This window comes from Ictidomys tridecemlineatus, chromosome 5 (genome assembly GCF_052094955.1).
Source record: "Ictidomys tridecemlineatus isolate mIctTri1 chromosome 5, mIctTri1.hap1, whole genome shotgun sequence".
NCBI classification, from domain to species: Eukaryota; Metazoa; Chordata; class Mammalia; order Rodentia; family Sciuridae; genus Ictidomys; species Ictidomys tridecemlineatus.
The window spans coordinates 33,293,424-33,309,372 of record NC_135481.1 but is presented as its reverse complement, the minus strand read 5'-3'; the positions used below and the strand labels follow the sequence as shown (position 1 = coordinate 33,309,372).

The 15,949-nt window shown below is 41.9% G+C and overlaps 1 protein-coding gene across 5 annotated transcripts in view; it reads right to left on the bottom strand.

The window, feature by feature from the left end:
* Positions 1-808: 808 nt before the first annotated feature.
* Positions 809-15,949, bottom strand: part of LOC144377748 (uncharacterized) — a 244,077-nt gene continuing 228,936 nt past the window's right edge. For all 5 annotated transcript variants that reach the window (XR_013438791.1, XR_013438792.1, XM_078049653.1 and 2 more), the window contains 2 exons: positions 4,965-5,095; positions 809-2,248 (listed from right to left, as the gene is read on the bottom strand). Coding sequence is in view for 3 of the 5 variants with exons in the window: in XM_078049653.1 (XP_077905779.1) it covers positions 4,981-5,095 (115 nt within the window). In the remaining 2 variants the exon portion in view is untranslated. The remainder of the gene's footprint in view (positions 2,249-4,964; positions 5,096-15,949) is intronic.

Below are 15,949 nucleotides of genomic sequence, written 5' to 3'. Positions count from 1 at the left end.
TTTCCCATTCTGCTGGGTGATCCCTGGGAGAGGACCGAGTTAGGAAAATCTAGGTTCAGCTTGCTTTTCTGACATTCTGCAGCACCCAACCTCTCTCATTTGCCCTTGCACCCAATGTTTTTCTCATTAAAGAAAGAAAGTCAACAAAAGAGGGAGTGAGAAAGTACAGGTATGAAGAGGAAAGGTGACCAGCCACAGGGTAAAGATCGGACAGTCAGGGAAAAAGTAAAAGCTAAGTCTTTTCATGTGTCAGAGGCCCTGTCAAACTGCCCTTCCTATCTGCCGCCTATGAAAATAGAACTATCCCATCAACAGACGCTTGTTTCTCCCCTCCCATTCCCTCCATTAAAATGTTCCTTTGACTCTTGCTGCTGCATGTCTTAATCCTTGCTTTTCTTTAGGGTCTTGGGCAAACACTTCAATCTCTCTGACCTGTTATGTTGGAAGGTTTTAAAATTTCTTTTTTCTTTCCGAACTTTTGATAATGTTTGTCTATAAAATGAACTGGCAATAGATTAACCAAAGAAAAACCAAACAAAATTCATTGCATGCCTATGCACAGAGGCCGTGTGCAAAAGATAAGACTTAAAGAAAGGACCAAATGGTTGAAATTTATAAGATATCTTGTATAACACCCAGCAATTGGGCTCAGGCTGCCAGAGCAGGGAGGTGGCCACAGTAATGAAAAAGATTAAGAGAGGAGCTTTGTGGTGAGCTAGGGCTGTCTTAGGATGCAAAGTTTCCCAGGTGGCAACCCTCCAAAGACCACCTATGGCAACCTCTGGCTGGGCCAGGTAACAGGCCCCAGTCTCTTCTTTATGTGAAAAGAGCTTTTCTCTGCCCCTAGGGAGATTCTGCCCAAAGCCTCTGCTACCTACTTTACTGATGTAAATAAATGTAAATTTCTTTTTACAAAAGGACATTATTTTTTTTCAGAGCCACTCCAGTGTCAGCAGAGATCTGCAGTCTCTCTGAAAAACAAACTTGAAGTATGCCAAAGTGGTGTGTTTGGTTGGGATAATTCACTCTCCCACAGTTGGCTAGAAGTAACCTGCCACTCCCAGCAAAACTCCTCAGTCTTTATCTGAACATCTCCTATAATCCTTATCACTTTCTATATTGCCGTCAAATTATGTGTGTACATGTTATTGCTTATAGGCAATTGCAGGAGGCTGGCAAGCCTCCTGGTGGCAGATTCCATCTCTAGCCCATCTTTGTAATTCCCCACAGTGCCTAATCCAGTCCTGCACAAATGGACCCTCCAAGTTCTGAAGGCTAAGACTGAAGGGGTGAGCTTGGTCCAGCTGCTCACTGCAGCTTTCTCGACCTCCACAGGCTAACAGCCACATCCTCCTCTCCCTTCTGGTCATAGTTCTGCTTTTACTAGACTCCAGTTACTGCTCGTCCCTTCCTGTTTCCCTACACTCTGCCCACAATTTTATAAATTCTCTTTTAAACTTGACTCAGAGTATCCCACTGTGAGTGTGTCCTCAGCTTCATACATGAATCCTAAAGGGGCACAGTATTTTGCCAATGACAGCAGTAACAGCTACCATCTGTTGAAACGCTCCACATATATTGTCCTCTCCTTGGTTCTTATAATAAACTCAGATCCGAGTACTTTTTCCTGAATTTTACCCTTGAAAAAGTCAGTAAGGTTGGGTAATTTATCTAAAGTTTGTAAAGTCTCAAATAAAATGGTACCTTCTCACAGACATCCTTTCTTACTTAAAATGATTGTATACTCCCAAGCCTTGCCATCACATTTTGTTCCTTTCGTAATACTCACCACTATCAAGTAGTCTTTTATTTGTTGGTGTATTATTTACTTGATCTCTCCAATCAGAATGTGTGCTCTGCAGAGGGAGGGCTTTGTTTCATGCCTGGTTTTATCCTCTGGAAATACATGTTGTGTAAACAAAGGTCCTTCCCTGCAGTGCTCTGAGCCTCCCTGTACACTCTGTCCTCTTTCATAATAACCAGGGATTATTTCCTTTACTTTCAAGATCTTCAAATCAAAAGTGTGTGGATTCAGCTCCATCCAAAACAACAGTTTGGAGCAAATGCTGGAAGTCTCAAGGTTGATTTTGATGTTTAAAAGGAAAATTCAAGAGAGAACGGGGAGGAGGAGGTAGCCGTGGCTATGGTCAGGAGGGAAAAGAGAATGGGACAAGACAAAGTGAAATTCCCCAGGACTGAGGCAGCGCTTGAGTTGCTTGTGGTCCTCTCTGATGAAGGAGCACCAAACCTGCGGCAGACACAAATATATAAAGCCAGGTGAATCACTGTCTGATTTGCATTTCAGACTAGAGTATACTGGTTACTCATAAAGTAAGGCAAACACCTCAAAGATTGTTCATATCCTGCACCTTGAAGAAACAAAAATAAACTTGGCACGGTGGTTCATGCCTCTCATCCCAGCTACTTGGTGTAAGGAAGAACCAAACAAAGGAATGAGGGAAGTAAATAGGGAAAGAGGAGAGGCCGCTCAACAGTAACCCAGGTGTGACAGTTGTTCTAAGGTGGAGGATAACTTTCAAAATGGTGTTGCCTAAGTCAAATTCTAACATTCCTGCCTTTAAAAAAAATGATAGAGGGGTGGTGGAATGAGAGAAGGGGCTTTGGTGTCTCCTAAGCTACTCCCTGCTGGGAGAGGAGGGTGTTGACAGAGTACTCTTGTAGGTGTTGGTATTGAGCAGCTCTAATGGAATGAAGCAGGAGGATGTTTTGGCCCTTCTCATCAGCAGTGGCATTGATGGTCTTCTGTAAAAAATAAGTGAATATCCAAAACAGGGAGGATCTAAGGGCAAGGCCAATAATTATAAATAGAACTGGGAAGAGGCAAAGGGCTAACCAAAAGAAAACAGTCAAGGAAGAAAAGCATCCCATATTTCAGGAGGACAAGTATCGATGGACTTTGGTAGCTTGGTCACTTAATTCTTCACCAGGTCAGACGCATTAGTGTAAAAGCAGCAGGCCTCTTGTAGCAAGGTGCAGATGCCTCCTTTTTCTGTGGTTAAGAGATCTAGTCCTAATCTGTTGTGGAGGATGACCACCGCCAATGAAATCTATTTGGTCTCGAAGGGTAAATAGTTGGGTTGAAATTTCTCTAAGGCTATGTGCCACTTCTCTGGACAGTACTCCTACTCCTCTCACTCCTGTGCCGACTGCTATAAGATATGCCCAGATCTACCAGGAGAGGGATGGCAGGAAGAGGCCATTTTGGTCTGAGTAGAGCATATACAGGTCCCTCCACAGTGGAATGTAGGATAGGTAGTGTGAGGAAGGCCAACCCACACGTTCCTGTTCAGTCAGTGGATAAACAGATGTAAGTATTATTTCCACAGAAGATTCCTTGCTCATCGTCAAGGCAGCCATAGAGTGATAGGAGACAACTCACTTTAGCTGGAGGTGGCTGCGGTAACCACCATGTTTGCCAGAGGGTATCCATCCCTGATAAAAAAAGAAAGGTGGTAGCCATAGGTGCAGCTCTGTGGGGCTGGAGATCAATATGGGCATCAGAAGGTTGAGGCTTTGCAATTGGAATCTGGTAGGTGTGAAGGTTTAAGAATTTACATTCAGGCTAAGGGGAGGAGTCAGCAATGATCTAGATTATGTTGCTTAGAGGTATTAACTCAGTTTGTTGAGAGGTGGTTTGGAGAGTTAGGGTCTCCGATTGTATAATGTGATCATTACTTACTATGGAAAGGGCTGTTTTGATTTTTAGAGAAGAGTCTTAATAGGAAGAGAAGTGTCAAGGGATTTGGAAATGTTGTCAGAGTAGAGAAGCTACCAGAGAAGAACAAGGAGACTAAAGTTAGGGACCCAGAGGCAGAAATAATCCACCAGTCCCAGAATAGAGAGAAGATCACATTTGGTAGCGGGGACTATGAGGTCCTGAATGAGTTGTTTACCAGTAATGGGAATTGGGAGGTGAGAGTGAGCCCTAAATATGTATCTTGGGTTTGAGCCACTCGTATCTTATGAGGAAGATATGTGTGATATCCTAATGTATTGACAAAATGCCAAAGGAGGGTAGTGTGTTTGACAGAAAGGTCATGGGACTGCAGAGGAGCAGAGCATCTACACAGTACAGGAGACTAGGGGACAGAGATTGAGATCAGCTAAGTCATGCAACAGGGCTTAGCTGAACAAATGAGGGCTATCTCTAAAGCCCTGAGGAAGGACTGCCCAGGTTAGCTAGGTGGAGAAATTGGTATTGGGGTTTGTCCAGGTGATTTTGAGAAGTGAGGTCCAATGGGATGGTAAAGAAGTCATCCTTGGGGTCAAGGACTGAGAAGCGAGTTGCAGTGGGGGAACATGAGAGAGCAAGGTATAAAGTTTAGGGACTATAGGTGAATTGGGGCAATAGCCTGATTAGTCAGGCAAAGGTCCTGGACTAGTTGAAAAGTAGCATCAGGTTTTTTAATGGGCAGGAGTGGGGTTTTATGAGGGAAGTCAGTGGATCAAAGGGTGTTAGCCTCCAGAAGATGCATAATGATAGGTTTGAGGCCTTTGAGGCCCTGGGGACTGGTGGGTGTTGGGATTGTTGAAAGGAGGAGGCAAGATTTTGCAGGGAAATTTTAATGGGAGTGTTACAATTTCTCACCAAGGAGCACTGACAGAATGTTGCAGGGGGAAGAAAAGCATCCAATCGTCACAAGAGGGTAAAGGAGGCAGAGAAGTGTGGGCTACAATGAAAGCTAAAATGAATGAAAGCATTGAATTTGGTTAGGGTGTCCCTGCCGGGGACAGGAGTTGGGCATTGGGGTATGACTGGGAAGGAGCGTGATAACAGAGTGTTAAGTAGGTTACAGAGTAAAGGACACATTTGTTTAGAGGTGGTAGAGTTCCCATCAACACCAACAACAGAGGTGGAGGGAGCTTGGAGGAGACCAAAAAATTCTGGAAAATACTGAAAAACTTGCTCCAGTTTCCATTTAAAAGGAGAGAGGGAGGCTTACCAGATGTTACCCTGGCTCAGGTAGAGAGACGGTGGTAGGTGCCATGAGCCCAGGGGCTGCCAGTCCTCCATTGACAGATTGTACATCGCCAAGCCAGGGATATTTGCCAGTCTGTTGTTGTGTCCATGAACCTGTAGGAATTGGAAGCCATTGTCAGAGGAGAGCCTCGCTGTGCGCTTTCCCATTTCTAGTGTCCCCTTTGGTTACAGAGGGGACATGACCTAGGGAAGGTTTAGGGCTAGAGCAGGCATTTGCCCAATGTCTCTGTTGGCCACACCTGAAGCAGGCACCTGGAGGTGTGGAGTGGGACTTGGAGGACCCCTGTTTATAGGATCTTTGGGGCCCTTGTCTGAGTATGGCTGCCAACATCTGGAATTTAGCCTGATTTCATATGAGTTGTGTTTTTTGTCCCTCTTCTCTATTGTCATAGATCTTGAAGGCCAGTTTTACAAGTTTGTGCTGAGGGTTCTGTGGTCCATCCTCCAGCTTTTAGGGGTTTATTTCTGACATCGGAGGCAGATTGGGAGATGAAATGTAAATGAAGATTAAAGTCTGCCTTTGTTTGATTCAGGGTTAAGGTTGTATATTAGTCATAGCCTCTGAAAGGAAGGGGAGAAAGAGGACAAAATTTTTAATCAGTGCCTTGGTTAATTTCTTTACTCTTTTCACAGTTGACTGTATTTAAAGCCGATTTTTCCATTCCTGCCAGGAGGTAGGTAATTAGGGTCTGGCTTGATTCTGTCAGTAGAAGTGGCCTAAGAGTTCCAACTGGGGTCAGGATGAAGGACAGCTGTGGTTCTGATGGGATTATTGCAGGCAGGATTTTGGTAATGGAGGATGTCTATGTGAGCCTTGACTGCTAACCAGATACAATTCCTATCCTCAGAGGAGACCTAGTGTTTTGGAGAACTAGTGTCTGAATGTGTTTTAGGAGACACCCCAAGGGAGTGTCCTGTGGAGGTTTTGAAGGACCTGGCTCATGCTGGACAAAAAGATTGCGGGGAACACCAAGGACTTTGACAGAGCAAAGTCGAAACCAAGGTGCATCTCTCCAAGAATCTTGGCTTCTCTTAGGTCATTCCAGGAATGAAGGATGGAAATGACAGGTGATCATGTCATTGTCACCTACGGTGATGGGGGTTCTCTCACCCAGTGCTAGGATTTATCAGAGGAAGAGTATCCATAGAGAGAGAAACAGAGGCAGAGATTCCAAGAATCCAGAGTAGTAGAGGAATCAGAAGAAGTCACCCACTCAATAGGCAGTGTCCGTGGTAGATGAGAAGTCCAGTAATATGAGTGGTCCTTACTAGAACCACCAGAGGGAGGAGATGGAGAATGAGAGGGAAAGAAAAACCAAGTCCAGGTTAAGGGGTGGCCAGAAGGGGCTGCCCATGGTGGGAACCTTGAAGACCAGTCCCAGGTAGCAAAACGTAAGGAAGGAACAAAATGAAGGAAATGATGAGGGAGACAGGATAGGTGGCTCAACAGTACACAGGTTTGTTCAGGAGAAACCTGAGGAGAGGAGGCCCAGGGAGACTGAAGCCTGTCTTCTACTTACAGCCTAAAGAAGTTATAGGGGAGCCAAGGGTGGGGAATTTTTGTGGCTTGGCTATTCCTAGGGATTGTCAGGGAGGAGTTCTTGTGGTTCTCACCCACAGTCATTCTTTGTGGTCATTACTATTCCATGTCACACAGGGTGTTTCTCAAGATTTCAGTTCCAGATAACCAAGCTCCTTAAAGGGTACGGTCTGGACTTTAGGTCAGGTTGACCGTTGTTCTGGATCAGAGTGATTGTAGAATGACAGTTTTTCTAAGATAGAAGATAAGTTTCAAAATAGTATTGCCTAAGTGACATTCTCCCTGACACTTGAGAGCCTGAGGCAGGATTATCACAAGTTCAAGGTCAGCTTGGGCAACTTGGAGAGACCCTGACTCGAAATATAAAATAAAAAGAGATGGGGATATAGCTCCGTGGCCAAGTGTTCCTAAGTTCAATTCCTAGTACCAAAAGGGAAAAGTAAAACAAAAGAAAAAGAAACATAGTCATGATTTAATGAATAAATAATTTTTGCAAAAGTTCAAGACAAACTACCCATCATTTTGGAAAAAAAAATCCAATAAGAATATTACATATAGTATATGTTTTAAAAATGCTATGTAACCTATTCCCTTTTGGAAAACAATTCCATATACTTTACTAAACTTACTGCTTATAACTATAGTATATACTTACACAATTTCACCTTAATTTTTTTTAAATTTCAAATTAAAGATTTCAAATTTATGTGATTCTCCTGTACATTTAAGTAGTGATATTTTTAAAAATTAATTTGAGACTTAAAAAGCTCTTGTCCATTTTTATTTTTGTTCTATTAACCACTCTGTCTGCATGGAATTTGTCCCTGCCTTCTGGATGCCTTTAAGAACCCTGTGCTTAAATGGTTGCTGTTTAGAAAGGATTAAGCAACTCTTATTTCTCCATTGTGTGTTTCCAACTTCCACTTCAAATTCCTCACATCTTTATAAGGGCATTTCTGGGAGTTTTCAAGAAATGATAGGCTGCATTTCTCTAGGCTGTAAGTCCTTGAGGCAGGGAACTCAGTTCAGTGATTGGAACACTCATGGAACTCAAAAATCTATTGACTTGACTGGCTGCAGACTCAGGGATTCTCAGGAGGATAAAGAACTCACTTCTATTCTGTTGTTTTCTTTCCACAGAAAAGTCGTGTAGACCATTAGCAGTTTTGGAATTTTGGTACTGTGTTAAGTGGTAAACACAAGAACAACTGCTCCTTAGATACTGTTTTTGAGTAAATGCACAAAGAGTCTTAAGCACCTGAACCTAGACATAACATCAGAGTTTCAAATGAAAAGAGTGTAGCTCAGATGACAGCATGAGGCAGGAATAGGCCTGGCTGTTCAGAGCAATGAAATCAGCCTCTGTTGAGATGACCAATGGCTAGGAATAAGTCAGAAGGTGACTCTTTGACATGCCTTGGTAATTTGTATGAAGTGTTGTTTTTATTCTTGTCAGTTCATTTCTTTTCACCTGAAATCCTTATGAATTCCACAGAGAGAGTGTTCATCAGGCATCCTTGAAATCACCAGAGTGTCATCTGACCTCATCACCATCATCGTTTTTGGAGGGAAAGAACATCCATGCCATGTGTATCCCAAATGTGGACCTGGCATTTGACCATCGTCATAATGATGAGGAAACAACTGGAGAAGGATCACATCATGCACAGCTAAATCTTAGCTCATCTGTGTCAGCTGTTTTGTGACCAGAGTGATTTTTAAAAGTGATTTTACATACCAAATCTGCATAAAATTTGTGCATTATCAAAGTGCTTTGCCCTTCCTTGAATCAACTCCATTTTTATGTTGGAGCCAATAAAGTTTTTAATTTCTTCTTTAAGAAAATAAACAGCACCCATTTTGAGCTGCCATCCTATATATTCTTTCAAGCAAATGGTCTCTTGACCTTTAGATGAATGAGTTTTACGACCCAGTTGTTGATCCAAACAAGAGTTATAAAAGGGTTAGGGTCCCGAGAGTATTGCAGAATGCTCTTGCTGAAGGGGTTTTGATGTTTTGTTTGCTTTGCAAATCTGAAGCCTCAATTCTCAAGTAATAAGAAGTTGCATCAACTAAACACTAACATTCCTTTCACGACTTGGCTTTTGCAATTAGTTTATATACCTAGAAGTATTCTCAAGAGCCAGCTGGCCTATGGCATCATGATCTCTTTCATTTATTAACATAATTTATCTGAATTTGCTCTTCTTTTAAAAATAAATAATATTGTTTCCAAATCTGTTAAATGGGAACAATAATACATACCTACCTTAGGGGGTTTGTGGAGAATAAAATAATGGCTACTAGTAAACACCCTATGCATATAGTAATTATTATTTTGTGTTCATTAAGGAAAGTTAAACAGAGGCTTCTCATTTTGAGTGGAAAATGCAGGTGGACCAATCGCCTGGGAGTTCATGTTGGCATGTGCTAGAGCAGCAAGGTCATAGGGAGGAGCTTAGGTTTTGTGATACATGGATACCTTTGATATTCTGCCTGGCTTTTAAAAATGTGACCATCTTCCCAGTGAAGTCCCTTCTTTCTGTATAAACAAGTCAGGCCCCATTCAGTAGAAGCACTCCAAGTAAAGCCTCTTTTTTGGTGTGATAGGAGTCTGAAATAAGCATTTCAATTAGATTCATTAAGACAGTTATTACTTGGTAATTGAATAGCAACAGATTGCAAAGGAACACTTATTGAGGTCTAATAAGTATGTAGGAGAGAAATCTTCTCCTTCTGTAATTCCATCAGCTATAAACCAGTGTAATTAGATTCTTACTAACACATTCAAATTGAAGGGAATGTTGAGGCATATAATTGGCACTCAGGAAGATACCTGTATTACGTTGGGGTGCTTTCCATTTACATACTTATTAAGTGTCAGTTTAAGCTGTTAAATAATTGAGACTAGCGGACAGTAATAGGTCAAGTAGTTAAGCAAGAATTAAATTCTTAAACCTGTTAATAAATTAGGGGAAGATAGAGTTTAAAATACAAAATGTAACTTCATAGTGTCTATAACTTTACAGTAATGTACGTAATATTTCAGTGCTACTTATGAACAAACTTGGGTCTCTGAACTCATTTTCTAAAGGAAAATGGATTCATTCATTCATTTTCAATTATATTTTGAACAACTACTATTGCAAAAAAAAAAAGCATGTTATTTGCCATTATTTGGATAATGGAGATAAGACAGTGTATTGGGAGAGCAAATTCACAAGTAAAAAAATACAAATTCTTTTCATATTCTTTTTGGTGGAATACAGTCCTTTTTAGGATTTTTAATTTTATACCAAAGATAGAGCTAGATATGTGTACCTCCAAGATTAAAGTGCAAACTTCAGAGGCAAACGCTTATTTTGTGTTATTTCCCAAGCAAAAAGATTATCAAGTATTTTGTGTATAGTGAGCAAAATTAAGTACTTATAAAACCTCAGATAGCTGGGTGTGGTGATGCATGCCAGTAATGCCAGGTACTATATATTCTTATATACTTACATCTTCATGTGTGTATATATAAATATAAGAGTCTACCCAAATATACTTCTGTGGAAAAATCATACAGGAAGAGAAAAAAGCAAAAACTAAACTCACAGTGCCTATGTGATCGTTGTGAATGGTTTAGATGCATTTATAAGGCAGAGGGCTCATTTCAATGACAGCAGAAGCAAAGAAGCACCACTTCTGTTACAAAAGCCCCTGACAAGCAAAGAACATCCAATCACCACCTACCACGCCCCCTCCCACAGTGGCACCAAAGAGTAGGACTAGATACTATCCCTGTTTTTATGTTTGTAATGAGTAAACTTTCCAGAATGTGTTCAGGTTGCCAGAAATTAATGTTTGCAACATTCTCCTGTCTTCTCTCTTTTTAGCTTCCTACTTATCTATGAGAGGACAGAGAAGAGAAAATGTCTTCTTTCCTGTTCTGGCACCATTTTGATTTTATTCTCAAAGCTGTGGTAATGCTACCACCTTATATTTATAAATCCAACTCCTTATCTAACAGACCAACTTCTCCCTTCTCCCTCTCTGTCAGAGATACCATTGTCTCCCTCGTCTTTCATGCACACTATCACAGGCCTGCATCTGACACTACCCTTTTCTCCTGTCACTAAGAAATGGATGTCACTAAGCCTTGTCACTTTTCCTCTGCAGCATCTCTAAAGCTCCATCTTCGCTTTCCATGTCTCTAAAACCTTTACCCATGTTTTATCCTGTGTGAAGACATAAAACGGGCTTATGTGACAACCATGGGGATTTATCTTGAATATAAGGGAGAATTTCTTGACCATGAAACATTGAAAAAGTCCCCTAAGTGAGATTGTGGTGATGTTTAAGAATGACAGACTCACCTTGGATGGAAACTATTAAATTTTCTGAGACTCGACTCATCTCTTATTTGGGAACATTCTGCTCTCCCTGATAGAGTCCTTACCCAGGCCCTTCCTCCAGCTCCTCTCTTCATTATTTCTTTCTCAACCAAGTAAATGAATTTCCTTGCTGCTGATAACTTATTATTTTTAAACAAATTTCCTTGAACATCTTGTGTATGGGGGGGGAGACAGTCTGCTTTTTATTCTGCTCTCTCACAGAAGATTCCGTGACCTCAAGATTTATGGGGATTTCTCCTCACCAGCAAGTAAACAATGCTGAAGTGGACCCCAACGGAGCATCCTCTAGCTTGATTCAGTTTTGACACTATCTACCTGGAGATAGTGTCACATTCCACAAGCTCAGTCCTTCATATTGTACCCACTTCAGCTTCAGGCACAAATCTAGGGCTCTGGAACTTCTGACCCACTAGCTACAAACTGGGGTTCCCATGAACCCTTCCTCAAGTTCTGTTAATTCGCTAAAGTAGTTCTCAGAACTCAGGAAAGTGTACTTAATCTACCCGTTAGTTATAAAAAAAAATATTTTAAAAGATGAGAATAAGCAGCCAGAAGAAGAGGTACCCAAGGTGAAGTTTCAAGGGACCCAAGAGCTTCCATTCTGTGGAGCTGGGGTGTACACCCTCTCAGCACCTGGATTTCTCATTCTTCTTCCTATGAGCCTTCCTGTGTTCAGCCATCAAGAGTCTGACCTTTATTAAGCATTTATTATGTACCAAACACTGTCGTAAACACATTACACATATTATCTCATGTAACCTTATAACAACCCTATAAGGCAGTTCCTATTATTATCCTCATTTCCCAGACTGGGAAAGTAGGACTTAGGTTAAACAGTTTGTCTGAGATGAAAACCTCTATTTACACATAGGAAATTTTACACCAGAGTCCCCCTCTTAACTACTACAACATAAAGGAAGTCATTTTATTAAATTTAAGGTTTGTTTTGATAGGTCAGACCTTTGTTGGTTATCTACCAAGTCTTAACACAGCCTCCCCCTCCTTTTTTTTTTTCTTCCTTTTTAACATTACCTATATTGTAATGGGGAAAAAAGCCACTCATCTCCAAATTGTGTGAAACTGACCCCACTCATAGCTTCAACAGGGGTCCTTAAGGGTGGAAACCAATCAAGGCATTTCATTTCCTTGGCTGTGTCAGTTACATAACAGTGGGCATGTAACCTAAGTGTCTGAGCCCAGCAAATCTTGCTTGGAATGCTGGGACAGAGGGTTCTTCCTGTTGCTGAATGAAAAAGGAATCCAGTTGCTACTGCCAACTATCCTACGATCACAAGATGAGGCAGACTTAGGATGAAGTGACCACCTGGAAGGCAGAGTGAAGACATTAGAAGTCACCTGTTGAGTCTGTTTCCAGGCCTGCCTAGCCTCTGGACTTTTTGTTCTGTGGACCAGTGAATCTCCTTCATAGCTTAAGTCAGTTTGAGGTGGGATACAAGGGTGGAAACATACCTACCTGTTTGGCCAGGACTGTTCAAGTTTATTCCCATTGCCCTAAGGCACCTTCTTTCACTCTCAAAGTGTTCAGTTTGGAGTATAAACCATAAGGCAGTCCTAATTTTTCTATTCCTTAAAACAAATCCTAACTAATCTATTTGATTCTTCCTCAGTCCAGTTTGCTATCTTTTTGGTTTGTTGGCAAATATCCTACCATTTGATGTGAGACGATAAGAAAATAATGAATGACTTCTTGCTAAATGGGACATAGTAACCTTGACACATTAAATTCCTAAACCCTTCTTGTTTTTACCCAGCTAAGAAAAGTTCTCTTTTTGAGCTTGAATCAAATAAAAAGGGCATCTTGGGATCTGAGATCCAGTAAGCTTCTGCTTGCTGCAAGCCACCCTTAAACTCAGCTGATCACTGCTCACAAACGTCAGTGCCGTGAATCTGAAAGCGTCTCACCCACATTCATTTTGTCAGCAGGTGAAGATTGGGCTGTTTCTTGCCGCTCTATAAACAGTCAAACGTGTCCCTTAGAATAGAAACAACTATGCTCCACTGAACATCATATTGATGCCCCCAGCATAGTACATCAATGTACTCCCTGGGAACCAGTCTGAAAAGGTGTTCTTGGCATCTAACTTAGAGCTGGAGCTCTGTACTGAGTTAACTACAGATCCCAGCTAGGAATGCTAATTTTAGCAGGGTAAAAGAAAGAGAAAATAGCTCTAACAGACACTAATAATGGGAACTTTTGAATTTGTATTCTCAAAATGCAGCACGGCGTTTAGGGCACGGTCACTGGGGAAGAGAAAGCAATGAACAAAGAAAAAAAATAAGGAAGAATTAAAGTACCATAATTATCCATGCACTATGCCTTGAATTTGTCTTTCCTCTCCAATTGTAAGAAGAAAATTTTTGAATAGGTTTACTTTTTCCTCCTGCTTAGTCCTTATCTGTAATCTTTTTTTTTTTAACTTTAAAATAACAGTCATAGCAACTAGTAAATTTCATGTCACAGTGTGTCCTGGATGGGCAGAGAATGGTGTTCCATAATTTCAATGTATCCCTTCCTGTGTAGTGATTGTATCTAATAGAGAAAACTCAGGTAATAAGCCTAGTTGGACCCATGGAAACTATACTCCCCAGGTTCCAGATGATCTGAACAGAAGGGGAAGGAGTCCAGTGAGGAGGGTCAGACAAGGAGAAGGGCTGAGGTCCTGAAAGAGAACAGGAATTCCCAACACAGCCTGGAGGCTGCTGTAGAATTTGTCCTTACTCAGGCTTCAAGAGTCTGTTGCTATATAACTGGTAAACCATAGTGAAGTCAAACAACAATAAAACACTTTGTACAGAACAAGAACTGATTCTACTACTTCATGTAGAACCAACAGGTCACTCAGAGGTATGAAGCTGGTGGCTGGGCTGGGCTGCAGGCTCCAAAGGACCTGGGATCCTTGGCAGAGATGGCCAGAAGGCTGGACTCAGCTGGGGCCTCTTCCTCAGCACGTAGTTTCAAGCCTCTCTGTATGGTTTCTCCAGCAGGACAGTAGCCAGACTTCTCATGCAGCAGCACAGCGCTTCTAGAAGCCAAGTAGTGGCTACCAGTCCTCTTGAAGGTCAGGCCCAAGTGCTACCTAAATTCACTTCCATCACTCTGTATTGGTTCAGTGCTCACAGGCCAGTCTGGCTGCAATTTGCAGGGTGGTCAGATAGGCCCCACAACTCCATGGGAAGCTTGCCAAAGAATTTGCTACCATCTCTGTCCGCCACGTGCAGCTACACTGGCATTAAAAGTGTAATCTCTAAACATTTCAGGGCTTCTCAAGCAGTCTTGCTCTGAGAATCATACTCCCTTTCCAAGCTGAAAATGAAAACAGTTTCTCCCTTATGCTTCAAAAGTGTTGCCCTAAGCAGGTGGAGGGCAGCATGCTAGGTACACCTCACTTAAGGGTTGCTGATGCACACAGTTGGAGATGAGCAGATTCCTACCTTCAGTGCTGCAGCTCCTGACTCTGAGGAATGGCTAGCCTGTGGGCTACTGATCCTGGCTCACCCCCACCACCTGGGCAGGAGGAAAAAGTTGTATCACTTACTGCTGAGGCTTAAATTGAGTTTCTACAGGAAGCTTCCTGCCTTCCACTCTCCACCATACAGACTGCACCCTCTTTTCCTGACTTTGCAAGAATGATAATAAGGATCCCTGGCATCCAGGCTTGAGGCAGGGTTCCTGTTTCAGTGACATCAAGAACAGCTGGCTTTCAATTCCTGCAGGATCCTGGCAACAACCCGTGGACTGGAGCTGCATTCTACAATCAGAACTGCCTCTCCTTGGGAATATCAGGGCGGGGCTGCAGAGGCTCCAAGAACTACAGGAGAACAAGAGTGGAAAGCAAAAGAAATGAATCGAAACAAGACCAACTGCCCTGGGGGGTAAAGTGGGTCAGAGTGTGCAGCTAAACAGAAAACTCTGAGATTTGGGCTTCAAAACCCTATCTGTGCTTACTGGCTGGTGAAGTCTGAGATGGGCACATTACACAGACATGATTTCTTTTTTTATTTTAGAGAAGAAACAGTTAAAATATCATCTTCTACTGATACCTGACTAGGCAAAAGGAAAGATGAACACAAGGGGAGAATAATGCAAACTAATCTCCTTTATTCCGCTCCATCTCCCTTCCTTCACTTATTCAGCTTGTGTTTCAGTCCTGATAGGGAATGGCAGTAAGTGGTCCTCCAGCTACCAGGCTTTTGTAAAGGTACCTGGGGGCATCCAGGAAACAGTCCTGCTTCTTACCATAAACTGTGGTTGAGCAACCCTAGAATTCTTTTTTCCCCAGGGTTATAAGTGCTTAAGTTGTAAACCTGAAACTTGAAAAGAATGGAAATTCTTAATGGACACATCATTTGCAATCATCTCCTGCTAGTGCCCTCTTTTGGTTTATTTCTCTGAAATAGGAATGTCATATTTCTCTGTAAATGGCACTTTCACGAAAGGGAGAAATTATGAAAAAAAGAAAAACTATCTGAAAGAGAAGCTTGTTTTAAACCTCAGTCTGAATTGTGACATAATTCACTGTTCCTTAAGGAAGTGAAACTTTTAATAACATTTGTTGTGAATTTCAATGGATTTCAGGCAATGCTGTGGAGTTTTTTTTTCCCCTCCTTCTTCTCTTTTCTTCCTCCTTTTTAAGATAGGACAAGCTAGAACACACCGACCAGGTATATCTGTTATGTGGCACTGTCAAGTGGCACGGTCTGTGGGAGATGAGTTTCTTTGGGTGGTAAGAAATGTGGGAAGACATCACAGACCTGTGTAGAGTCTTATAGTGTTCAGTCAAGGTATGGAAGAAGAAAGCTGAGGGCAAGAGATTGCAATGAATCAGTGAGGTTGTAATCACATCCCAATCTCAAGAAATACACCCTAATGGCTAAAAATAAGAAGAATGACCTTAAAAGTTTGGTAAGGAGGCTGGGGATGTGGCTCAAGTGGTATTGCACTCGTCTGTCTTGAATGGGGCCCTGGGTTTGATCCTCAGCACCACATAC